The sequence below is a fragment of the Thunnus maccoyii genome, chromosome 6, assembly GCF_910596095.1.
Source record: "Thunnus maccoyii chromosome 6, fThuMac1.1, whole genome shotgun sequence".
In the NCBI taxonomy this organism is placed as follows: domain Eukaryota; kingdom Metazoa; phylum Chordata; class Actinopteri; order Scombriformes; family Scombridae; genus Thunnus; species Thunnus maccoyii.
In genome coordinates this window covers 20,331,222-20,355,942 of record NC_056538.1, presented here as the reverse complement: position 1 = coordinate 20,355,942, position 24,721 = coordinate 20,331,222, and the positions used below count along the sequence as shown (strand labels likewise).

Genomic DNA, 24,721 nt, shown 5'->3' with positions numbered 1-24,721 from the left:
TAGGAAAACATCCTACTGGATCATGTGAGTGTGAATGTCCTAAAACAGTCAAGCATATTTTCCAGGAATGTAGCAAATATAATCAGAAAGAACCACCAGCCGATCATAAAGCAGTTCTGTATGATTAAGGGTTATATATGAAAAATATTAAGCGTGATTGTGTCAATTAAATGTTTGTCCTGCGGAGGGCAGTAATAGGGATAGTAGCGCCCACACTGCCATAATCCAACAAGGAGACGAAGAAGAAGTCGACAAAGAAGAACAAGAATAGACAAGCGAAGAAGAAGGCGTACGCTATATCGTATCGCCTTTAGCTGATCGATAACAATCCCAGTGTGTGTTGGCGTTCAGTAAAACAGGTACACAGTTTAATTTAAAAATGATGAATACGTTGTACAGCTGCATTTAAAGTTGGTGTGAATTAGACCGTGGTTCACGCGTTGTTTGTAACGTCAAAACTAGACTAAGCTAAGCTAAGCTAGGCTAGGCTAGGCTAGGCTAACCTAACCTAACCGAGAGGCCCCCGGACTGCATGCGCAATCAGGCCGTTAAATATGCAAAAAAACATCTTACCTCTGTTTATACCAAAAAACCTCTAAAAGGAAGTTGCAAATGACTAATTTATTATATTTCTAGTCAGTGACATAACTGGCTTGATAACGTCGATAGCAGAAGTTAGCTCCAGCTGCCAATATCATCTAGTTATCAGCATTACTCCAAAACAAAAATGCCTCTGATGAGATGCTGCTGGGTTTCAACTTTGCAATTACTGACAAGCAGCAGCTACCATCGATATTATGATGAACTCCACACAGTCTCAAGTCGGATAATTTCGTCGGAGATTTTGAAAACTTTAACAGTCATCAGCAGACTGCAAAGTTCTAGTCGTTATTATTTTATTAAGCGATTCTTAATGTCATGTCTGAAACATTGTTTGGTTCATGCAGCTTTTGCAACTCAAATTTCACTCACCGGCCACGTCATTAGGTTCACCAGTACAGTCTAATGTAATCCAACACAATAGCCCTGCCTTAAAGTCCACATTTATGAAGCTTATCCATTTTCACTTTTTGTTGACATTGTCAGAAAGGTGATAATTTCACTTAATGTTTATTATTGAGGTCGTAGTGGGTGTTGTTGTCACTGGAGTGCATTATATTGAATGGTGTTCTTGATTTTTTGTCCACTGCATTAACATACATGAGGGGGGACGTTTTTCAATGTAATCAGTTATAACCTTGATAAATTAAAAACATTTCTAATTTTTTTTATAGAAAAATAAATTAATCTATTGAATCAACTTCAATTCACGGCAATAGTTTTTGTCCCTGTGTCAACGTTAACTGCAGTTTGGATCTGCATGATATTGCAGTACAGAAAAGGCAAACACATGTTTGAGATCATTTAGAAACAGTGTCTCCATCACTACATTAGTTTGTCCATCAGACAGGGTGGACAAAACTACTAATTGAACAAATTTAAGGGATTCTTATCAAAATGTTTGTGGAATAAACACTGTTGACAGCGGTGGAGGTATTTTTTTTATCTATATACAAGAAATGACGTGGAACTAGTCAGGAGTTATGCGCCTCAGTTTCTCAGTTGAGCTGTTTGTGAGGTTTGTCTCAGTTTAAAATTTATAAAGAAATGTAATTCTTTGTACATCTGTTTTCTGTCTTGTCGGCTACTTCTACTCCACTTGCTTTATGGTCCTTGATTTCCATTTCTCATGCTGTCTTTGTGCTCTCTCTCTCCCTCATCTGTCTTCTTTCTTTGCCTCTCTGCAGCAGCCGTGCCCCGTCGCGCCCCCACCCCCAGCGGAGCCGTCATGTGGCAGGAGGCCCGCAAACACGAGCGCAAGCTCCGTGGCATGATGGTAGACTACAAGCGCCGAGGCGAGCGTCGGCGAGAGTACTACGAGAAGATAGTAAGAGACACTGTCATCTACCTGAAGACTGTGTGAAGTGATTCTTACATATTATTGCTGCCGCATTGAAGCTCTTTGACATCAAGCCTCAAATCTCATCTGGGTTCATAGTTAGTTGTTATTTAACTGTGTAAATGGAGTCTAATTTAAACTTGGGATGACAGATGAGTACAATTTACTGTGACACTAGCAGCAGCATTCACCAGCACTCTGAATAATAATGAACAGATTTTTGTGAGGCAAGTTCTGCTTCACCTCGCAACACACTAACATGCATGTTGCCTTAATTGTCCTTCTAGTCTGAATAGAAGATTAAAGAGTTAAAGGTCAAAATGGCAACTTGGTGGTTTGTTAGTTAAGGGATGCCACACATCAGTTAACAACAGCATGTACTGTATGGTAGTTTATAGTTATCTTGTGGTTTGTTGGGGAGACGTGTTGTTATCGTCTTTTCACTGCATCTCCTTTTGTTTCCGCAGAAAAAAGATCCAGCTCAGTTTCTTCAGGTTCACGGACGAGCCTACAAGATCCACCTGGATCCTGCCGTGGCTCTGGCTGCAGAGAGTCCCATCAACATGTGAGGAAACACAAACACGCACACACATTAGACATGCGAATCTTTCGGAATCTGACGAGTTGATTGTGATTCTTGATGTTACGCTGTACTAAGAATGAAACTGTGAACTGAGTTGTTTTCTTCACCTGATCAGAGTTGGCAGGAAGTTTTGTGAAGTGCTGTAGTGTGTGTTGTTTGGCCAGCGTGTTTGTTAGTGCTTTAGTTTGGTGCTACAAGTTTGTTAATGTTAGTTACTGGGCGATGGCGTACTTAATATTCATAAAATATCATTTTTTAAAACTAGTTATTACTTTAATAAATCCAAAAGGTGGCAAAATGCTTGCCTCTTAATTAATGATGTTAAAAATTACTTTTGGAATCTGAGATTCAATTCAGGATCGTGTAAGATTTGAGACTTTTATGTGAACAGTTTTTTGTGTTTCATTTTTTTCCCCATTCCATAAACGCACTATATATACAAGACATCACACAAATCAGATGTGAAGTGCATGTGAGAGCTTGCTGATCACTATATACCTCTTCCCTAAAGGATGCCATGGCAAGGAGATGCCAACAACATGATCGACAGGTTTGATGTAAGGGCTCACCTGGACTACATCCCCACCTACACCCCTCCACTGCTCAGCACATCGTAAGTCTTGGAGCCACATTTAACCCCCGACCCTGTTTGCTGTGACCATTTCTTGTTGTTTAATTCATTATGATTGAACTGTTAAGAGTGTATTCATATGTCCTCCACAGATTATTGTACATTTTTACAAGCAGATACACAGAAAAACAAACTTCACTGGTTTCTAGAGTGTCTCTAGTGACTCGAGAGAGTTTGGAGACTAGGTTGAATAGACTTTTTCATCGCTAATGTTTTGACTTTTCAAACTTGGGTGTAACTAATAACATCCAGCACTACACCTCTCAGTATCATACAGTAAAGTGAACAGCACCACAAACTGCAGCCTCTATAATGACCAATATATACCTTTTTTAAAGGTGCAGTGTGTAGGATTTACCTACGTACCTAATAACCTGACAACTGAGAGTAATTTAATAGTCCATTGATGAAACTATCTTTTTAGTTTCTCCTTCTACATCACTTCTTAGTCAGATGTTTTTAGCCTCCGTTAGAAGCCAGAAGACTGGAGTGAAGCAGTGAGACTGGAGTGTTCACCAAGGCGATAAATGTGAAAATCTTCTTCTCTTTGTCTTATAAAGAACCCCAGAGCAGGAGATGGAGGAGAGGAAGTGCAATTATGAGCGCTACAGAGGCCTTGTACAGAACGACTTTGCCAACAGTGAGTATTTTATTCACAGAATTTCATGTCAGCAGTGAATTACATATGTCAATGATTGGCTTCATGGTGCAACACTGTCAAGTCCTGATTTTACCACAGTTACTACCTTTCTCAAATGCACAGTGTTCATGTTTTCTTAATGTGGCTATAATGGTCTGCTAACTTGCCCTCAGTGGGTATATTTTGCAGTCGTGTTGTGCTCTTAAACTCCCTGCTGTCCCCTTGCAGTCTCCGAGGAGCAGTGTTTATACCAGATCTACCTGGATGAGCTGTACGGTGGCCTGCAGAAACCAAATGAGGAAGAGAAGAAAAAGTATGTCATGTAAAAGTTAAAGTGGCTGGTTCATCCGCTTACTTTTACACTTAGTTTGCTCGCTGGAGTATTTACAGCAGCTATGTGTTGATAAATCTTTGTCTTTGTGCAGGCTGGCTGAGAAAAAGGCCACTATTGGTTACACCTATGAAGACAGCACTGTGACAGAGCCCGAACCCCAGTCGGACAAAGAGGATGAAGACAATTCAGAGAACAGTGAATCCGAAGAGGATGAAGGCATCCCAGATATTGGTGAGGAAATGGGTTTGGTACTAATGAGGTTTACACATTAAAAATTAAAATAAAATAAATAAATAAATAAAAGTACAGAGACAAGAAAACCCAAAACAAGCTCTGATGTTGGAAGAAGGATGCAATGCAGAAATATGCACCAAAGTACGATGAGTATCTCTTAGTTTATAGATCTTCATTAGTTTTAAAGGAAAAAGAAACTCACCTGGCTTGATATATGTAGACATAATTATTTATTCATCATGACAACTAATGTCTTTTTTTTTCAGCGTCCAAGTTTTTCCTGTTTACATTAAACCTTCTTACCTGCTATGAATTGAGTATCTTAAAATGCAAATCATCTGTCTTTTCGAATAATTGTTAAATACGAGTATGAGGATAAGTATTTAGACATGTTGAAGTGTTAAAAGGTTTATCGTCATGTCATGTTTGTGTAGATGTGGAGGTTGATGTCGACGAGCTGAACCAGGAACAGGTGTTGGATCTCAACAAAATGGCGACACCATATGGAATGGCTGAAGGAGACTTTGTCAGGTAACATTTCAGTGTATTTCATCAGTATGTCTCAAATTTCAAATAGAACAAAGCCAGAAGCGCAAGTTTGGAAAATACAATAATTACTGGTTCTGTAGTTCCTATGATTAAGATCTACTTGATTTCAGTGGATTCAAATTTCTCAGGTTTGTTAGTAGTAACGTGGAGATGGTGTGCAGACGGGCGTGTGGTGCTAGTAGCTTGTAATCGGTATTTTGTTCTTATGTTCTGTTTTTTAATTATTAACACCCAGCAGATAACAAACCAAAAGATTAAGTGGTGACCACCTCTTAAAAAGTTAAAAAAGATTGCTAAAGATGATATACATAAATTACTTCAAATGCTGGCGTCATTTTATGTATTTTACAAACATTAACGAATCCGTGAACCAACAATTAGTCAGTGGTGTTTGTTTAACCAAAACTTTATGGGGCATCAAGACATAAAACTCTATCAACAAAAACATAAAAGAGTTGTAGAGTTCGCTTTAGGAACATTTTCTTTCATTGCGATGGACATGGAGAGCGTGTTATATTCTAAAACAATCTGTGAAAGTGTTTTCAAGTAGTTTTGCATGGATTTTGTTTCATGTTAGATTGTCGAACTGAAAGAAATAAACTTAACTCTCCATGTTTGAGGTAATAAAGGAATCGTCACCCAGATTCAAATGTACGGCTCTGTCATGTGTTTTTAGCTTTTATTATGTTTATATTTTAGTAAGCAATTGTAATAAAAATGTCATTAATGTTTTATAGTGTCAACATAAAGATTGTGTTTATTATTATTTTAACACTGAGAATGTGTTACCTGTTTATCAGGATGTTGAGGAAGGACAAGGAGGAAGTGGAGGCCATCAAACATGCCAAGGCTCTGGAGGCAGAAAAGGCCATGTACTCTGTAAGAAATACATCCGTTGAGGAATCTGTGCGTGTGTCATTTGGTCTGTGTTTGCAACTTTGTAAACGACGTGTTATATTTTACCTCAGGGCCGCCGTTCTCGCAGGCAAAGGAGAGAGTTCAGAGAGAAGAGACTAAAAGGAAGACAGATCAGCCCACCCAGGTAAGTTTATGTTGTTCTTTGAAGGTTATTTTTTCTTAACAGTCCACATACATCATATTTACTCATTATCGTGTATTTCAGCTATGCAAGGAGAGACAGCCCAACATATGATCCCTATAAACGGTGAGTTGACCCTCATTATCCTTCTTTATTTCCTCAACTGTTGCCCGTTTTTCTGTGTTCTTGAACCGTATTTTTTTCCTCTCAGACCAGAGTCAGAGTCCAGCTCTGAGTCGCGGTCACGGTCTCGGTCTCCAGGTCCAGAGAAGATCACCTTCATCACCAGCTTCGGAGGCAGCGATGACGAATCCGCAGCAGCAGCACAAGCCGCCGCCCCTCACTCTGGCCACGCCCCCTCCAACTTGCAGCACCCTGCAGGTCATAGCAGGGGCTCCCGGTCGGTAACTTTCCCTCTTCCTGGCTTTTCATTGGTTATTTTCCTCTTGCAGTCATTTTTGTTGACCGTTGAAATGACCACAGGCAGACAGAATACTGATGATGACATACTGATGTTTACTGGTAGGCGAGGTGGATCAATAGATTTAAATAAAATCAGTGCACGTTTACTAGTCTATGATTGTGCATGTCAGATTACAGCAACAGATTATACAAATAAATGCAAAACACAAATCTGAAAGACTATTTTGTAGTTCAGTAAGATTTCTTAAAAGCAGGAAAGTATTCTGAAGATAGGCTAGGTGCTGGGCTGGTGTTGTTACTAAAAAATTGTGTCTCTGTTTGTCCAGGAGACGAAGGTCCTCCTCCAGCCGTTCCCCTTCCTCTTCCTCCCGCTCCTCCTCTCGCTCCTCCTCTCGCTCCTCCTCCCGTTCGCACCGTGCCCGGCGAGGACGCGGGGGAAGGGATGGGCGTCGTTCCCGGACCCGTTCGCGGTCGAGACGGCGCTCCAGATCTCACTCCAGGGGCAGAGGAGGGAACGGAGGGGCCACATCCTGGAGGAGACGTGAGCGGTCGCGGTCGAACGACAGAGACAGAGAGCGAGAGAGAGACAGAGACAGGGATAGGCGACGATACTCCGCACGAAGACGAACGAGGTAAAACTCCTATGTGTCCTCCGACGGCGCTTTAATTGCTGTTTTAATGCACATAAGAGTGACCCTAGTGCTCTTCTTTTCTGCCAGATCCCGTTCCAGCTCGCGGCAGGGGGGCAGTTCGAGGCGAGGGGGGCGGAGCAGTGGAGGACACCGGCGGGGAGACAGCGGCAGCCGCAGTCCCTCTCAGTCTCCCAGCCGGCTCAACCACAGTCCCTCGCCTGCTCACAGAGGAGCCCAGCCCTCAACCACCACCGTCTGTGACAAGCTAAGAAAGTAAGAAAAACATTGAAACGTTATCGCAGATCTTTTATTTCCTGAAGAGAAGCAAAAGCTGGTGATTCACTGATCATAATTGTCTAAAAAATGATCTAAATAAGTAGGCGGTGATACGCTTTGTACCATTTTATCTTCTCCATCATAATGTATACATGTGGTTTTTTTGACTGATTGATTCAAATGTCAGCATTTCAGGTACTTTACCGAAACTCATTTTGAAACTAGATTTTGTCAGGGTTTCATGTCTACACCCAAAAGGGGTTAATGTGATCATGTAGTCTATGAACTGGAAATCTTGAAAAGTCATAAAAAGCATTGAGATGGGGGATGCTGATCAAAATTCAAAAGAGACTCAGTAGCCAGACATTTCTTTGTTTAGGAGCGGCTGAGATTGACATTAAAATGACAATAGCAAGTCCACCTTAAAGGTCAGTCCACCTTAAGTGAGCCTGGTCAGGTCAAGCCATTGTCGCTAACTTCGGGGCTAACCCCCTTCACTTTTCCAGCAGTTGGGGAAACAACACACACAACCTTTCTTGGTCTTGAGAAGCTGCAGCATTTATTAACTGACACACTGCAGTCTGTACTGTACATTTACTGCCATATTGCCAACTTACTGCTCACCATTCACTGTCACTTACACACTGCCCTATTCCTTAAAGCAGCTACACTACTCTTATAAAAGTACCTTTCATGTAGATGTCCTTTGCAGAATGAAGAGAGGGAGGATTTGATGCACTAGTCGATGACTCTAAACAGTTCCACGATAACGCATGATGTTATCTTGTTTGCACAGTGTGCGAGTGAAATCATTAGTAGCCCATTGATATCAATGATTGTGTGAAATTTTAGTAGCGGCACTCAATGTTTCCCCTATAATTGTACAGGCCTGGTGAGCCACCAGGACTGTATGTGGGTGACGGACAAACAAATGCAGAAATGCAGAAGTGGAAGAAGTGAGAGAGGAAGCTTATTTTTATGCAATAAATGCAGCTTATTTAGTTATCCTCTCCTTATGACCACTTTGTTTTAAGTCTTGAATATACTGAGCAAATAAAAATTTGAATGAAAATATAAACCGCCTGCTGCACCACCTGACCGAAGCCCACTGCTCGAATATGCCATCGTCACTTTAGGGTTTTTTCAGTGCGTACCACCAGGCCTGAAAAAAATTCTAGGGGAATCACTGGGCTCCACGGAGTGAATATAGGGGGAAACACGTCAGTAGTTTTTTTAAGCTGTTGTGATTTTCTTGGTCTAAAAGTGGCCTTTTTTGTTTTTTGAAGATTGTAGTTGTGTAGAACTGAGTCTGTTTTGGTAAACATTTATTCTATTTAAACACAATCAGTTCAGTAATGTCATAAAGCCATTTTTCTGGTCATTGCACAGTAATACTTTTAATACATTATGTACACTTTGACATGATGTATAAAGTCTTTCTTTTTTTTTTTTTAATGTCTTGAATATGAATGTCATTGCTTCGGCTAATAGTTTTTTTTTCCTCTTTTCTGTCCTCTCTCCAGGCCTGATACTGCGGGTGGTAAAGAGACGGGAGCTGCCAAAGTCAGTAAGAATTTGATCTAACTGGGTTTCTTGCTAAAGCCTACGCCTCCCTCATCCCTGACAGGCTGACATGGTTGTCCTCCAGACTGGGATGTAGAAGCCATTGTTGCCCACAGAGAATAAAATCATGTGATCTTTCCTTTTTTTTCTCCCCCCTTAAAAAAAAAAAAAAAAAAAAAAGTGGACATACTCTGCAGTCAAAGCCCATCATCTATTTTGAAATTACCATTACAGTATTCTCCATCTTCTCAGTGTTTTGTTGGGAGGAGTGTGACTGAAAAAATGACTGCAAATGGAGTGAACATTTAGACACACTGTGACATTTTTTGTGCTTTGAGTCTGGGTGCTGCATGCATGTATACATATACATGTGGGTGTGAGAGCGTTTTTATATCTGTTTGTAGTCTCAAACATAGTGCAGTGTTTTCACATATTCATGGCCATAAGAGGAAGTGTATTTCCTCTTATGACCATGTGTCTTGTTTTAACTAATGAATCGGTTTTGGCCAAGTGATCTTTTAAGAACAGAAGCTTTTTTTAAGTCTTTGATGAAAAACTAGGTGGGTGTGCTCTGGACAGCAGATTCTGGGCTTGTTTTAACAAGCAGCAGAGCACACTCTGATGTCTTAATATGAAATATTTAATGTCCCACATACAGATTGAAGACTAGAGATGAAGTAGTAGTTTACTGTCTATCATTCTGGACCGTTTCGTTTTCTGTCCAGAATGATTTGAATATACTCTGAACAGTCAAACATGCAAATAGAGTGAAGATTATAATTCTGCTCCTCTGTTAAACGTGCCTGCAGTGTTGTGACCTGCAGTTTTTCTTGCCTGGCCAGGTTTTAACGGCCCAGTGATGGGTGTGTCGGTGACAAAATGCCACTGGCTCTTTCTGAACTTTCTGAACTCGCTGGACCTGAACATGCTCTTCATAATTTTTTTTTCTTTTTTTTTTTTTTTTTTTTCAAACACATGTGTAAAGGTTTATGTAACTGGATCCTGTCCTGCTTACACACACACACACACACACACACACACACACACACACACACACACACACACACACACACACACACATACATACACTGATGCATATCCTGTTCAGCCAGTAAGATTCCAGTGTGTCCTTGTTGACTCAACAAACATAACGTGTAATTAATTTCTCTGTGGCCTTTTTATCTCCACCAGCTACTGTACATAAAGGTGATAGTATCGAAATTGTATAAAGGCACGGTACCTTTTGATCTCTCTCTCACACACACACACACACACACACACACACATACATAAACATACACTCAAACACACACTCACACGTTTGCCAGGCTGTGGAAGGTTGTGCTAACACAATTGTGTCACCTGCAGCCCAAGATGACCCCTCAGGAGCGGCTGAAGATCCGCATGCAGAAGGCACTCAACAAGCAGTGTGAGTGTTTGTGGTTTTTGCAGTTTAGAGGCTGTACAGAACAGACCTCAGTGTTTTTTTGTTTGTTTTTTTTAACCTCAAATTTACATAATGCAACAACATTTACAATACAAATTACTTTATTGTTTACTTTCTCACGTGCTTTCCTGTGGGTTTTCCCATCCTGCAGCCAAGGCGGATAAGAAAGCCGCCCAGGTGAAGATCCAGCAGCAGGAACACAAACGACAGGTGTGTGTTCCTTTTTTCAGCAGAAACTGACTCTCATTATCCTCCATTTCCCTTCATCGTTTTGTGTTTGTTTTCCAGGAGCGAGAGGGAGAACTACGAGCCATGGCACGCAAGATTCGCATGAAGTAAGGCTCTGTATGTGTGTGTGTGCGTGTGCGTAAGTGGACTGTTTGGTATGTGTGTGTTGCAATTGTCTCACCCAAAGGCTCTGTGTTTAGGGAGCGCGAGCGCCGTGAGAAAGAGAGGGATGAATGGGAGAGACAGTACGGGCGGCAGAGCCACTCACCTTCTCCTTCCAAATATGGTAAGATTGAAAGGTTTCTGATCGCCAGCAGGCATATGGATCCAATGTAATTATTTAAATCAGAACATCAAGTGTTTACTGTGTGCATTCTTTCGTGTTCAAACAAAAGTAACCAAAATATTTAATCAACTTAGCCTCCGTCTGATTTGCTGGCATCAAACCGCTTTATAGGTTTCAAGATGTTCTGGCATGTTATTGTATTGACAGTGGCTCTGTGTCCTCTGTCCCTCAGGCCGAGAATCCAGCTCATACAGAAGGTATGTGAGAAGCCACAAGAATCCGCACAGCTCCGATGAAGCAGAATGAATTATGGGTTGTTGTTCTTTCTTTGCATTATTGCACAAACGCTATGGCAAAGGCTAATTGCATCGATTTTTATTGCTGATACTCGAGTTATATTCACGTAAGTCTGAGGCGAAGACCTGAGAATCAAACTAGAACAAAGATGAAGATAATTCAGGTCCAAATTATCATCTATAGCAAAGCAAAATACTCTAATAGATGGCAGTTTTTGTCCTCGTAGTACGTAAACATTAACTGCAGTTTTAAGTTCATTCAATAGATTAATTTACTTTTATAAAGAAAGTTAAGAAATTTTTTTATTTATCAGGGTTCAAGTCAACTCTCAAATATTGCCCAACCAATTTTAGATTATTGATATGAGTTTAAACAATCAGATAACAATATATTGGTTAATCATAGTTTTTTAATCTCTACATCTAGTATAAACAAACATTTTGATAAGATTCCTTTAAATTTGTTAAATTACTATAATTGTCAGTGTCTGGTGGACAAACTGTCCTACTAACTACTGTAGTGATGGAGACACTGTTTCTAAATGTCGTCAAACATGTGTTTGCCTTTTCTCTGCTGCGATATCTTTGACATATCAGCCAACAAATGCGCGCAGGATGATAAACTATATGTGAGAGATGTTAATATCGACTGATATATTGACCCAGGAGATTGATCACATCTATTGCATGTCTAGAAGAGATCTGTCCTGCTGCTCTTCCTGAGGTTTCTTCCTTTTTTTACCCCATTAAAGTTTTTTTAGGAGTGGGGTCGTTATTTGAATTGAGGGTCTACAGGATGTTGTATTGCTGTAGATTATAAAGGCCCCTGAGGCACATTTGTGACTTGTGATATTAGGCTGTATGAATAAAAATGAACCTTATTTGACTTTTCTGTCTCATGTAAATGAAATTGTCTTAGGTCAACAACTACGATTCACTTTAACCACTAAAACTATTTTAATTTTCAGTGTCATTAAAGCAACAATCTGTCATCTCAATATAAAAAAAAGCAACAGCCCTTTGCCAAAGTTTTAGATGCAGGATTGGAACCTGCTGTCTGCTGTCCAAACTGATGTATTTTTTAAAAAATCTAACAAAATCTATGTTGGTGATGGTTTGTGAGGATGATGATGGTGTGTTTGCATCTATAATGTCTGTAAAAACCGAGTCAAGTAAGTTTTTATTTCAACAGCAGCCCAATATCACAGATTTGTCTCAAATTATCTTTACAATCTGTACAGCGATAACAACATCCTCTATCCTTAGACCCTTGATTCAGATAAGGAAAAACTTTAAGATCTATGCAGCTCACATCTTTTTATACTGAAGTCCATCCTTCACCGTCCTCTTTTTAATTTTTCCAGGAGGTCACGGTCTCGATCGCGGAGTCCATACTACCGATACTAAGCTGACGTGTGGAAAACATCCTACAGCATCCCGATGCACACGCACATACTTTCCAACAATAAAGCTAAAAGTGAAAGAGACAGATTGAGTGAATGTCGGTTAATAACCGACACATGTAAACCTGAACACGTATGTTCTCTGGTACTGTACATTGATTGTGATACTTAAGTTTCACTAACTACGCAGCTGATTGGTTCAGCCGAGCTAAGAATGAGTTTTCATTTTGGATTCATCTTGTAAAGATACTACAGGTTATTAAATTGGTTTCTTCACTTCTGCATGCTCCTTTTTTTTCCTTTTCTGCCTGAACTCATCTTCTTAATGTAGACTGATATTTCAAAGTGTATGAAACTAAGCAATACTTTTGACTTTTTCCTTACATCTTCCTCGTTTCATGATGTTCTCATCCACCGTTTTACTTTTCTCTAACAAGAAATACTAAAAGACAGTTTTAAACTGGGAACTGATGCACAGGATATTTCTACACATCCTTTTGAAACCAGTATATGAAAGCTGGTGAAATCAAAGTTTGTGCATTAATTAACACTTAAGACTGCTTTTTTTTTTTTTTTTTTTTAAAAAGGTCTCCCCTCAGCCAATGAATAAACCACAGCAAATAACTTTTTTTTTTTTGTTCTCAAAAATGTGGAATGTTTAAGTCCAAATAAAAGTGATTTTGAAATGACTTGTCCATTTTCCTTTTTTGTCTCTGTCTAAAATAAGAGTTAAATTGCATCTACAGGCTACATGTGTAGAAATGGACACAGGTTTCTTCAGTAAAGTGGATTTTAGTGGAAGTATTTTGGCGCTGTGTTTGATCCACATACCTTAAATATTTAATAAAATGTTGATCACAAAATACTACATCCAGAAATATAAGCCCTTATAGAAACACCTCATTTCATGTAATAACTCGGTAGTTCACCCTGAGGTTCAAACGGGGCTGCAGCTCGTTATTTCTACCAGTAGGTGGCGACAAGTCTTAGTTTTACAGCCGCTGATGTCCCAGCTTGACAGACAATCCGTAAACTTTAGTGGTAATTTTCTTTTAGTTGTATGTTTATGTCTGTGCAGCAGTCACAGCTGATGAACAAGGAGGGGGAAGAAAGGAGAACTGAATGTTGCTCTGCTTTGGTTTAGTTTTGGAGACACCTGTGGGAAACCAGTGAGGTAGTTGCTCGGAGCCGCTGAGGAGGAACTATAGACGCTTTGTGAAAACCAGGAAAGAGTGGTGCGTAAAAGAGAAAGAGCTTTAATGTGACACAAGTGCGTGTTTATGGACTGTGTTACTAGCCGAGGAGGGGCGGGGTCAGGGTCGTCGGAGCGGCGCGGGGGCGGGCGGTGCCTACAGTCGCCCATGCCCCCTTTTGCCCTCCGCTCGCTGCGGGGGAAGAAGCGTGAACTTGAACGCCGCCTTCAGTGATCAGTGCGAGTCCGGGCAGAGAGAGAAAGAGGCCAGCCACTCTTATCAGTCTGTCTGTCCCCCGTCGCTCGGCTTTCGGTCAACTTATCGGAGAAGGAGCAGCTGGAGGGATTTTTTTTTTTTTTTTGCTTGGTTTGGGAGGGTTTGCTGTTTGGGACCCAGAAAGGTGCCAAACGCGGAACGCTCGACGCGATGTCCAGACGCAAACTTGGAAGCAGACCGCAGCACCTGAGTGCAATTCAAGGTAAGCAGGAGGGGAGAGCAACGATGTGTGGACATGTTGAAACTGTTGAAGATGTTTCTTAAGATCAACTAAAAGAAATTCAGGTCACAGTTTTGGCTTTATTGTCAGTTGCGCGCATGGTTTTGGATGCGCGTTGGCACCGCGTTACACAGATTAATGGCCAGATGATGAACGAATGTTTAATTTATTCCAGGTATTGAAAAACCGCCTTTTCAAGAGGATTTAAAGTATCTCCACGATGTTTGCATTGACCTTAATCAAGCCAATACGGTTGTGTTTTTAATTTCTTATGTGGACTTCATGCGCAAATATTTAAATAAGGGGCTCGTATTTTCTATCGTCGTGTTTGTCCTGCTGTGCATTGTTGCTGCAGTTGTTTTCATAGAGGAAGGACCGGTTTATTGGCACGCTGTTCTCAGAGGCTACAGGTCCGAACACGATGATTAATATTTCCAGGTTAGACGATGATCAAGTTTCTTCACAGTCGGTTTCTGTCTTGACTGGGACAGTTTCTCCCCCTCCCCTTCTTCGCTTTTTGGGAAACAGCACCTGTTAAAAGCGAAGAAACTGGATCCAGCCTGCGTCATATATATCATGATTGAGTTTTTAATTACTGGCCAATTAAATGACACTCTCAATAGATTATATGTCACTTTGCTTTGATCTCATTCAGATTGTTCAAACATAAAAGTCACCGATGCAAAGAAAAACACACGTTATGTTTTGAAGGAAATAAGACAGAAACTTGAACTCCATTTGTTTTTTACAGTTCTCTACTGGAGACCAGTGGTGCGTGTCTGGTGTGACCACAGGCCCTGACTCAACCGTGTGTGTGTGTGTGTGTGTGTGTGTGTGTGTGTGAGAGAGAGAGAGAGAGAGAGAGAGAGAGAGAGAGAGAGAGAGAGAGAGACCGCGCCTTGCAAGTCTGCACAAACAGCGCAGCCCTGAAACAGGAAAGGTGACATTTTTGAGTAACAACTGGCGAGATCCAACTTCAGACTGTACTGTCTGTACCTGTCCTGTATCCTGTAGCCGGCCTAGCCCGGGCAGGTGGATCCAGTCCAGGCATCAAGGTGTGCCCATGACCGCGTTGAGCAATAGTCTACTGACCCCTCCTCCTCCTCCTCCTTCTCAAGAGCCCTACCTGCCTGAGCTGAGATGATAAGAAATACCCAAAGTTTACTCAGACTCTAAAGAGGTTTGCTTTAAGCTGGAGGCAGCTTTGTGTTGCACACTGGTCCTCCTCTGCTGCATGCATTTCAAAGTGCTGGCTGCAAACCACATGAGATTCGTCAGGTTTGTTAACGCTGAATCAGATGAGTTGTCCTGTAAACGGTTGTGCACACACAAAAAAACCCAGGGGCTCTTATCACAAACACCTTCAGTCATTTTTTTTTTCTTTTATTGCAATCCACTTCCTGTTGAGAAACTCCCGCTGCTTGTGGCTGGCAGGGCAAGTTGTAATTGTGAGTGAAAGGTGGAAACCTCGGTCACAAGGTTGCATGTTTTTAAATCAATCATTTCAACTGTCAGCACGTAGTAGCTGTCACACTAGTTGGAGGTTGAGGTTACAGATGAGATGGACAGTTGGGCTCCTCTCTGCAGCTTCAGTCAGAACGAGCAACATCTGTTTTGGGTTGGTTCAAGGAAGTGGTCAGCATTGGCTGAGCAGATTGGTCTCATTGGTTTAGAGCTTACAACTGAAACCAGCACTGTCAATCACCACGCCTGTTTGTCGTTCTACTGAGGTCTAACAGCACTTGTGCCACTTTTATGCAGACCTTTTTGGCTGTTAATTTGTATGAGCGCAGTCAAAAACTGCCTAAGCAGTAATCCACATTTACTGGGACCCAGTAAATGTGGATTAGCGCTGGCAGATCATGCCCACATATTTTGGTATTGTCCATATATGCAGCCTTTTTGGGACAAACTGGGATGTTTAATGTCAAGAATACTCCAGCATTGCTGTTTATTTCTCTCTCTGTTCTCTGTATTTTGGAGAAATGCCTGAAGGGGGTTGTTGAAAAGTGATATTTAGCTCCTGAAGATCTTTATGGCCTCAAAAAAACTCAACTTATTATTGACCTTTTTATAGAAACTGTGAACTTTCTACACTCCATGGAAAGATGATTTACAGCCTTTGACTACAGAAAGACAAGGGTGAAAAATTTTGAATGAAATGGGATAAATTCTTCTTTATTTCCCCTTTTGTTTTCAATACTAAGCTGCAATGGTGCTTAAATCCCATTTTGTTTTTGTTTTGCATATCACTTTCACATTTAAATGTTAAAAAATAATCTCTGTATTTTTATTTTTCCCATCCACTCTCTCTCATCTCCTGCCTGTCCTGTTTCTCAGATGCCACCGATACAGCGGATGGCACCGGTACACCAGAGGACCATCCTCCCGCTCCACAGGTCCAAGCTGCTGACGAGGGCCGTGACCTTCTGACCTGTGGCCAGTGCAGCCGGGCCTTCCCACTCGCCCACATCCTGGCGTTCATCCAGCACAAACAGGGCGGCTGCCGGTCCCAACACCAAGCCCCTAACGCCAGCGCCACGCCCCCCTCACCTGCCAACCGAGCACAGCAGCATGTCACCTGCTCTGAGCTGGGGCCGGGGTTCATCGAGCTGAGGAGAGGGGCGGTCAGGGACAGCGTCTGGGGGGCGGAGCCCGGCATGAAGGTGAAGGCGGAGCTCTGCAAAGCAGGTGAGTGCTTGAGGAAGCAGAAGAAGGCAGGTTGTTAATTAGTGACTCTGTTTTTTGTTTTGTTTTATGTATTTTTTTTCAACCGCCCTCTTCTTTTAACAACGGCCCCCCCCTTTCCCAAGTCCAGCTCATTAGCTAGCCGTTGCCATTAGCAGACCTGCGTGAGTTAGTGACGCACAGGCTAATTGTGTGGAAAGGATAGGCGTCAGGAGCGTTCGGAGGGCACCAAAGGTCCCCAAGGGCTCTGCACTGAGCACCTGAGCTCCTTCCCATCTCCCTGACTGTCAGTCTCTGAGGTAGAGTGGCCAGGTAAACATGTTTCTACTTCTGTCATCCACTGTGCCCTGGACAACAGAGACTGATGCCACATCCTGTAAAAACCAAAAGTGTGAAGTGTGTTTCGGTGTTGTTTTTTTTTTTTTTTTAAGGCCTCCAGTTTCTTTTAGTAAACGGTTTGATGGTTGTAGCCGTGCACTGCAGTGTGAAACGGTCAGAGGGGTGGATGTAAGGCTGTTCGTGCAGCACTCCTCGCTGTCATGACACTGTAATGGAGGACGTTGCATCATGTGCAGCTCCTCTGCCATCTCCCACTGTTCTGCCCCGGGCCGAGCCACCTGAGCTCCTGGGACTCTCCTCCTTTTTCTTCATCTTATGCTTCTCCTTCTCACTTTTCTCCCTCTTCTTCTTCTCGTTTTTTATATTTTCTGTGTCTTGAGTCATCTCTCTTTTCTCATTCTGCCCAAATTTCATACATTAGCGCTGATTTTCCGAAAGGTCTTTTTCTTCACGCCTCTTCCACAGCTGTTTTTGTGTGGCTGCGGACACTGTGATGGTTGTGCCAAATATAATATGTCACGGTGGGGGTCAGACCCATCAAAACTCAATCAGCAATTCATGAATTCTCATTAAAATCATTTTTGAGAAATTTCATGTCCAGTGGCTAACAATGTGTTTTGAGACAGAGAGGAGTTATTATGTTTTCCCCTGCAAAGGTCAAATGTATTTGAAGGTCATGCTGTAAGTGAAAAAGGAGCATGTAGGATGTTGCAAACGACTGCAAATGGACATGGCATCTTGCTACACACTGGCAGTAGGTATGAGTGCCCTTTGCACATTTTGAAACCCTCTCTGTCATTTACACACACGTTAGCAGTTCCTTCCTTTGTGTAACGCTCAGGGGACTGGTGCACGCATCGTTTCCGTTTGTCCACAACCTCTCTTGTTTTTCTATTTCAGTCTGTTTTTCATCTCTGTCTCTCACTTACAGTCAGAACCAATGAGTTTGGTAATTTGGTGCCTGCAGGATTATACAACAAACCTAACACGTGTACGGCGCGAGAGGGAAAGAGCATGACAGCCTGTAAATAATGCAAAAGTGGATAAGTTTGGATTAAAGTTTTATTAGCGAATGTAGGTTGCATTTGTTGTGGAGTTCATAATTGTAATTTTACCCAGCTTTTAGTGTTTTTACCTCCTTAGATTATTACGGTTGAATTATGAGTTGTGACATAAAGTTTGAGTTCTTGCATGTTTAAGTAGCAAAAGGACAGTTATTGGCCTTTAAGTAATAGGAAGTCTTGTTTCACTTGAGTAGCAAGCTCTTTTGTGGGAGGGAAACTGAACATCTGAAGCTGCATGAGATGACTGAAAGTGAAAGAGCAGTTATCCCACAACAGACAGGTCCTCCGTCTATTTCTCTGTATTCATGAGAGAAACGGCAAGGACTGAGGAGAAAGGGGGTAGAGTGGGATGGATTACTGAAGAGCCGCGTGCATCTGTCTCATTCCTTTTTATTTATTCTCCTTGTTTGTTTTTTTTTTTCCTCATCTCCAAACCCCCCCCTCTCCTCCTTATTTCTTCCCCCCATCTTCAACACACTTTCGTTTGCCCTCATTCAATTTCTAGCCCCCCCTCCTTCCCTCCCTCCCCTCTCTTTTCTCCTCCCTCTGCCTCCCAAGGGAAAAGAGATTCTGCCTGCTGCTCGTTAGTGCTCCCAGCCAATCTGCATTTTTAATTAGTAGTTATTGCTTCTGCTTAATATTCAAGTGCTACCCCGGGCCAAATGGGAATCCTTACAAAAAAAAAAAAAAGCAAGTGAGAGGGGAGAGAGCGAAGGAAAGAGAAACCGGCTGGGTATTGTGTTTCACTCCAGGACCACGAGACAAAAGCCCCCCCCTCAGGGAAAGATTTGGAGGGGTTTGGGGGCGGAGGGGTGAGGAGAGCCGGGTGTTGGAGGATGGGTCTCAAGTACAATCCAAAGGGGTGACATATTTTCGTGGTGTCTCTTGGCCCCCCGTACTACATTATAATCTTTTTATCTCATTTTCTTTTTATCTCCTGAGCCCTGACCTACCTATCTCTCTCTCTTTTTTTTTCTTGCTCTCACTCTTCACCCTATTTTTAAAAGAAGTATCTCAACTTCTCCTGGGTTTCTCCTCAGGCTAGGTTAAAGGACATGAACACCACAGCTCCTCTCGTCTCCAGACAGAGAGAGGGCGGGAGAGGAGGAAAAAGAGAAAGAAACAGTTGCTCTCTTTTTCATCTTTACTCTCCTCCCCCCTCCAGTAAAATACAGAAGGATTTGACTTGAGGAAACATGAAAGAGGCTTATACCAGAGTCGGCTTTGAACCTCTCCAAAAAAGAGGAAAAAAAGAACTGTTTTTCCCCTCAATTTGGGGATCTTCTCTCCAATTTTGATTTATGCAGAAAGGCCTCATTTGTCAAGCAGGCTGAGTCAGTGCCTGATTTGCATAAAGCGTTCGTTTTCTACGTTCTGCTAATTAGCAATTTGCAGCTTAATTGGAGAGTGACTCTCGGTTAGGAGACAAAGCTATCCACATATAAAAATATCTCCAGATGTAACACTGTTCTCCTCTCTGTTGGCCTTTCAGCTTCTGGAGCTCCATCACTCTCTTCTTCTTTGAGTCCGACTATCATTACTCTCTTTTTGAGCCCCTTGCACTCACTTTTTAATCATTCTGTTCTTCCTATTCTTATCTAGGTCTTATTTTTGCATCATTTGGCCTTTTCTTCACCGTACAATCATTTGATTGAATGTCAATCTACCTGAACTATTCTCCTGTTAGATTTGACCTTTATCGTGCCGATAGTCATGTGCTTGTATGTGAGAGGGGTCATTCACAGTGAAAATCCACGGAGTGAATCACCTGACTCTGCAGTCTGGAGCTTTGTAGTGTCCTTTAACTCATTGTCTTTAAAAGTTCATCCCACAACTTTCATTTTGGTTCTCATTGTTCTAATTTTGTGAGTTGTCTGCAGCAATACATCCAGTCATACACCCACTGTACAGACACATTTGGCGACTAGCTAGTGAACATAGTGGAGCATTTAGCAGCTAAAGAGTCAGATATTTACCTCAGGAGCTGGTGGCGACCAAATAGATATAAAAGGAGAGTGAATATTGGACTTGCATTCATCAGGTGACCAGAAACACAACTCCAAATGAATCCTGATGTGTCTCCATATCTGCTATACATGTAAAAAGGAAAATGTTTCCTAGTAAGTCAACTTCTTATGGTGACAATACGTCAGTTTTGTGTTTACAGATTGTGAAGTTGTCAAAAAAAAAAATCAGTTATTGCAGGTTTAAGTTACCTAAATTTGTCTCAAGTGAAGTCATTTCAAAAGACCAACGTAATATTTTACACAATTTATTTATTTTGTCTATCTTTGTCTTCCAGTGCCTGGCGAGCCCTCCTATTTTACCTGCCAGCAGTGTGAAGGCGTGTTTCCATCTGCATGGGTGCTCTTACAGCACGCTCAGCACATACACTCCTTCAGCATCTACCAAGAGGACGAGGAGGATGACATAGACATGAGAGGAGGAGAAAGAGGAGGTCTTAAAGAGCACAAACCTGCTGCAGCCACTCTGGACCCGCGTCACCTTGGCCAAGCGCTTGCCTCTGCCTTCCAGCCCTCGGCCCTGCGCCTCGGTCGCTCCCGTCAGACACACACCACCTCCTCCTCCAGTAACCTGCAGGCTCTGAACTTCTCAGTGCGGCTCAGGGAGCTTGCCGAGGGGAATAATAACACCAGCAGCGGCTTTCCTGGAGGCCTGGTGCTGTCTCCATCCTCTTCTCCACCAGCCGCTTCTCCCTTTCCTCAAACTGGTGGCCTCCAGGCTGACTTCCACTGTGAGCTGTGTGACATGAACTTCCAATCTCTGCGCGCTCTGTCCGCCCACCGCCGGACTCACGCCTGCGAGAGCCCCTATCACTGTGGAGTGTGCGGGCAAGCCTTCACCCAGAGCGGCCAGCTGGCCCGTCACATAAGGAGTCATCACAGGGAGGCTGGAGGTGGAGGGAGTGGATACGAGTCATTGGAGATGGTCGTCATGGAGGAGGATGTAGGGAGGCAGGGGATGAGAGGGAGGTTTCAAATGCAGCCAGCTGCAATCATGGGAAAGGGGATGGTTAGTGCAGACGTGAGAGCCCAGGCCCCCTCCGAGCTGGACCTGACCCTGCCCAAACACCCCTCCTTAGCTTCAGGCCTGATGCTGCTGACCTCACAGGTTAGACCGGCAGACAGGGAGCTGCTAAGGCTGTACCAGCGCCAGAGAGAGGGAGGGGAGGAGGAAGCAGAGGGGCAGGGGGAGCCCCAGCACACCTCACCTTGTGCCAGCCCCTCTGAAGGCTCACTCGAGAGCGGAGAGACAGGGGGAAGTGGTGAGAGCGGTATTGCTAGTGGGAACTGTACACCGAAACGGCCTGAGATGGGCGACAGGGTGCGAGGAGTGGGAGAGTGGGAGAACGAAAGAGGAGAGATCATGGAGAGGGAGAAGGAGTGGAGCTCAGTTAAGGTCAGCGAGGCTTTGCAGGAGTGGCAGAGAGAGACTGAGCGGAGGAGTGTAGGAGGAGGCGTCAGCAGTGGAGGAAACAATAATAACACCACTACTAATTCAGCGGGTAGGAAGAAGAAAGACGAAGCCTGTGAGTTCTGTGGTAAACAGTTCCGCAACAGCAGCAACCTGACTGTGCACCGCCGCAGCCACACAGGTGAACGACCTTACCGTTGCGGCCTCTGCAACTACGCCTGCGCTCAGAGTTCAAAATTAACGCGCCACATGAAGACCCACGGTGCCCAAGGAGCCAAAGCTCCCTTTTTGTGCCAGCTGTGTGCGGTACCCTTTACTGTATATGCCACCCTGGAGAAGCACCTGAAGAAAGTTCACGGCTTGAGCCACGCCAGCGTAGGAGCGTACGCGCAGACGAGCGCCGCCGACAATCAGGTCGCAATAAAGGCTGAAGAAGAAGCAGTAGTGGTGAAAATGGAGGAGGATGAAGCCAGTTTGGATCAGATGGAAACGGGGAGCAAGAGTGATGAGGTGAAAATTATGGAGGTGAAGGAAGGGCAGAGCCAAGATGAGTATGTGGAGAACAGAGGGAGTCCAGCCATCGAGGGCGACCTCCCACCTGAGGGCAGCGCAGAAGTGGGCATAGCTTTGACTTCTGCACCGTGAGAGCGGTTGTCATTCACTGTTGTTGACATTTAAAATAGCACTGTATAGGATTTAATCACCCTTCAAATTAACAAAAAAAAACTTGTCCCACTATTGAACTGACAGTCAAGTTAAACTGGAATTTAAAGAAGAAGCTGCAGCAGAACTGTAGAAAGCAGCAGGCAGTCCCGTCCTCTGCCAGCACTGAGGCACCCAGCAGCCAGTCACATTGTTCACGATTGTATGCAAAGCTGCCGGTTAAAACTAAGTGCCTGCAGTAGTTTAAACCACAGAGCAAAACAAGGCCATGACATTCAACAGGGAGATTACCAGAGCTCTTGAACAGGAAGTGAACCGCCACAGTCCACACCGACACAGGAAACTGATCACCATGTTGCACTGCAGGATGCAAAAGACGAGTGATTTATCTCTCTGGTGACCCACTGGACAGGTGAAGACCGATATTAACTGTCAGATAACAAAGAGAAGCGATTATGTTAAATAATAATAAAAAAAAATCTTAGCAATAGAATGATGTTAATATATTTTCAGCATCAGCACTGGCAGATGGAAAGAGGTCATATTGTGCTACCTAGCTGTTGCTGGTTTTCTTTTGAGAAGACCTTTTAAAGACTAAAGATGTTTGGACAGACACAAGGGGGGGAAATGAATCCAAACACTGTCTGCCTGGAGTTTCTCAAACTCCTCTTTTTAAAGGCGCTTGGTTGTCACAACACTTGTCACTTAACATAATGTTTACAGGGCTCATGGGGCCTCACAAGGTTGTGCTCCTGACTTTGTGACAGTATGTACGGATGATTTTCTTTGTTTTGTTTTTTTTTCTAATTTTATAAATGTGAATAATGAGACTTTAAAGTCTCATCTACTGATGTTTTCCATTATTAGTTTCTATGCATAAAAAAACAATTTTACCTACATGTGAAACGGGTGTGTATTATTTTTCTCTATTTGTACTTATTGTGATGGTAACTTCCCTTTTCCATTGTTTACATTTGTAAAGTGCCGGACTGCTTGAAGCTCATGCATGTTTTGTAGCCATTTAAAACTGTTCTGTTTTTTTTTTTTTGTTTGTTTTGTTTTTTGTCACCTGTGTTTTGAATTATTCCTTATTTATGAATGCTGCATGTTGGTGATTGTGTAACTGAAAAAAGTCTGTTGAACGACAGGGTTGCGAGGTGTAGTAGTAGTTGTGGATTGGTGGAGTTGCCAAACGAGCACTTGGGTGAGCAAGTTTGTGTGTGTGTGTGTGTGTGTGTGTGTGTGTGTGTGCGTGCGTGCGTGCGTGCGTGTGTGTGTAGGGAAAAAAAATCCACTGGTGACACTTCTACTTGAACCCTTTGTCCTGTGATCTTGTGTCCAAAGCATGACTTCGCTGGTCATAATTGGCGTGTCTGTGCTTCTGACGGGTGTCATCATGTGTCAACGATGAGGATTTAAGTTCAGAAACTCGAGATGAACATGAGGAAATCTGTTCGTTTAACATATATAAACGGGACAGAGACGTCAAGTAGAGCGCTGCTGACTCTTTTGTGACTACTGTGATGACTGTGTTACATATTGGATTTCTGCTTCATGTCAGGGACACTTTTTGAGGAAAAAACAAATTCTTCTGTGTTGTATGAATGAGTGCAGTGTAACTGTTCAGGGATAATATTTTGTACATATATTCTTGCTGTTGCCGTCACTATTGTTATATTATTATTATTATTATTATTATTATTATTATTAACTGCCTGTCACTGTTACATGCCCTCCACTTTGCTGATCGTCTCCTTTGCTTAACACTGGCTATTGTGAAGCTATATCGCTCTGCTGTCTTTGTAAACTTGACACCATTTTGTAATTGATCTTGTCATGAGGAGCCTCAATAAAGAATTGAGGTGAAATATTTTGCATTGTGGAGTTTTTTTTCCCCTCCTGCTTGTGTCTGTTTCTGCTTGTGGTTGCTTTTTCATGCATTTTTATACTTTTTTTCTTTTTTTTTTTTTTTCTTATTCTGGCCTGCAGATTGGGACCCACAACAAAGCTTTTGAAACTATTTTTAAGTGTCTTTTCTCACCAGGATGTTGTCTTAGTCAGTGTGGGTCGTTTCTCTGAGGACCACAGTCAGCGCTGAGTTATTAATTTTTAATGTGAGTGTTTGGATTAGGGACCCTCACTCCTTGTTTACATCCTTGTGATGTTACTGGCTTTGTCTTGAAACACTGTAATGTAATTCCAGTGGGGTGTGTGTGTGTGTATGTGTGTGTATATATGTGTGTGTGTTGTTATATTTGAGTCGGTGTCAATCATCTTGCAGGTTGTGAAATGGGTGCAGAGAGCTGTGACGATGGGACACGGGGCGACAAAGATTTCTCA

At 42.6% G+C, this 24,721-nt stretch overlaps 2 protein-coding genes across 3 annotated transcripts; both read left to right on the top strand.

The window, feature by feature from the left end:
- Positions 1–239: 239 nt before the first annotated feature.
- Positions 240–13,192, top strand: LOC121899224 (CLK4-associating serine/arginine rich protein). 2 transcript variants are annotated; one of them, XM_042414888.1, is made up of 21 exons: positions 241–359; positions 1,788–1,927; positions 2,407–2,504; positions 3,034–3,135; positions 3,714–3,793; positions 4,022–4,106; positions 4,219–4,358; positions 4,796–4,892; positions 5,711–5,789; positions 5,879–5,952; positions 6,034–6,075; positions 6,161–6,349; positions 6,699–7,004; positions 7,092–7,277; positions 8,804–8,843; positions 10,212–10,272; positions 10,442–10,500; positions 10,579–10,625; positions 10,719–10,804; positions 11,037–11,061; positions 12,465–13,192. In XM_042414888.1, exons 2-21 carry the CDS (start codon positions 1,829–1,831, stop codon positions 12,505–12,507), a joined length of 1,938 nt encoding a protein of 645 aa, XP_042270822.1. In that variant the 5' UTR covers positions 241–359; positions 1,788–1,828; the 3' UTR covers positions 12,508–13,192. The 2 variants fall into 2 exon arrangements, with proteins under 2 accessions (XP_042270823.1, XP_042270822.1); XM_042414889.1 differs by lacking the exons at positions 10,719–10,804; positions 11,037–11,061; positions 12,465–13,192 and having other exon boundaries at positions 240–359; positions 8,804–8,847.
- A 357-nt stretch (positions 13,193–13,549) lies between these two features.
- On the top strand, positions 13,550–24,249 carry znf296 (zinc finger protein 296). The gene is made up of 3 exons (XM_042415371.1): positions 13,550–14,174; positions 16,533–16,883; positions 20,586–24,249. Exons 1-3 carry the CDS (start codon positions 14,123–14,125, stop codon positions 22,361–22,363), a joined length of 2,181 nt encoding a protein of 726 aa, XP_042271305.1. The 5' UTR covers positions 13,550–14,122; the 3' UTR covers positions 22,364–24,249.
- Positions 24,250–24,721: the final 472 nt, after the last annotated feature.

Bases quoted from the DNA above. Each gene is read 5' to 3' on its own strand.
- LOC121899224 (XM_042414888.1), top strand. From the start codon at position 1,829: ATGTGGCAGGAGGCCCGCAAACACGAGCGCAAGCTCCGTGGCATGATG. The intron at 6,076-6,160 runs GTGAGTTGACCC...TTTTCCTCTCAG, and splicing joins ACATATGATCCCTATAAACG to ACCAGAGTCAGAGTCCAGCT. The intron at 10,805-11,036 runs GTAAGATTGAAA...TCTGTCCCTCAG, and splicing joins ACCTTCTCCTTCCAAATATG to GCCGAGAATCCAGCTCATAC.
- znf296 (XM_042415371.1), top strand. From the start codon at position 14,123: ATGTCCAGACGCAAACTTGGAAGCAGACCGCAGCACCTGAGTGCAATT. The intron at 14,175-16,532 runs GTAAGCAGGAGG...CCTGTTTCTCAG, and splicing joins GCACCTGAGTGCAATTCAAG to ATGCCACCGATACAGCGGAT. The intron at 16,884-20,585 runs GTGAGTGCTTGA...TTTGTCTTCCAG, and splicing joins GGCGGAGCTCTGCAAAGCAG to TGCCTGGCGAGCCCTCCTAT.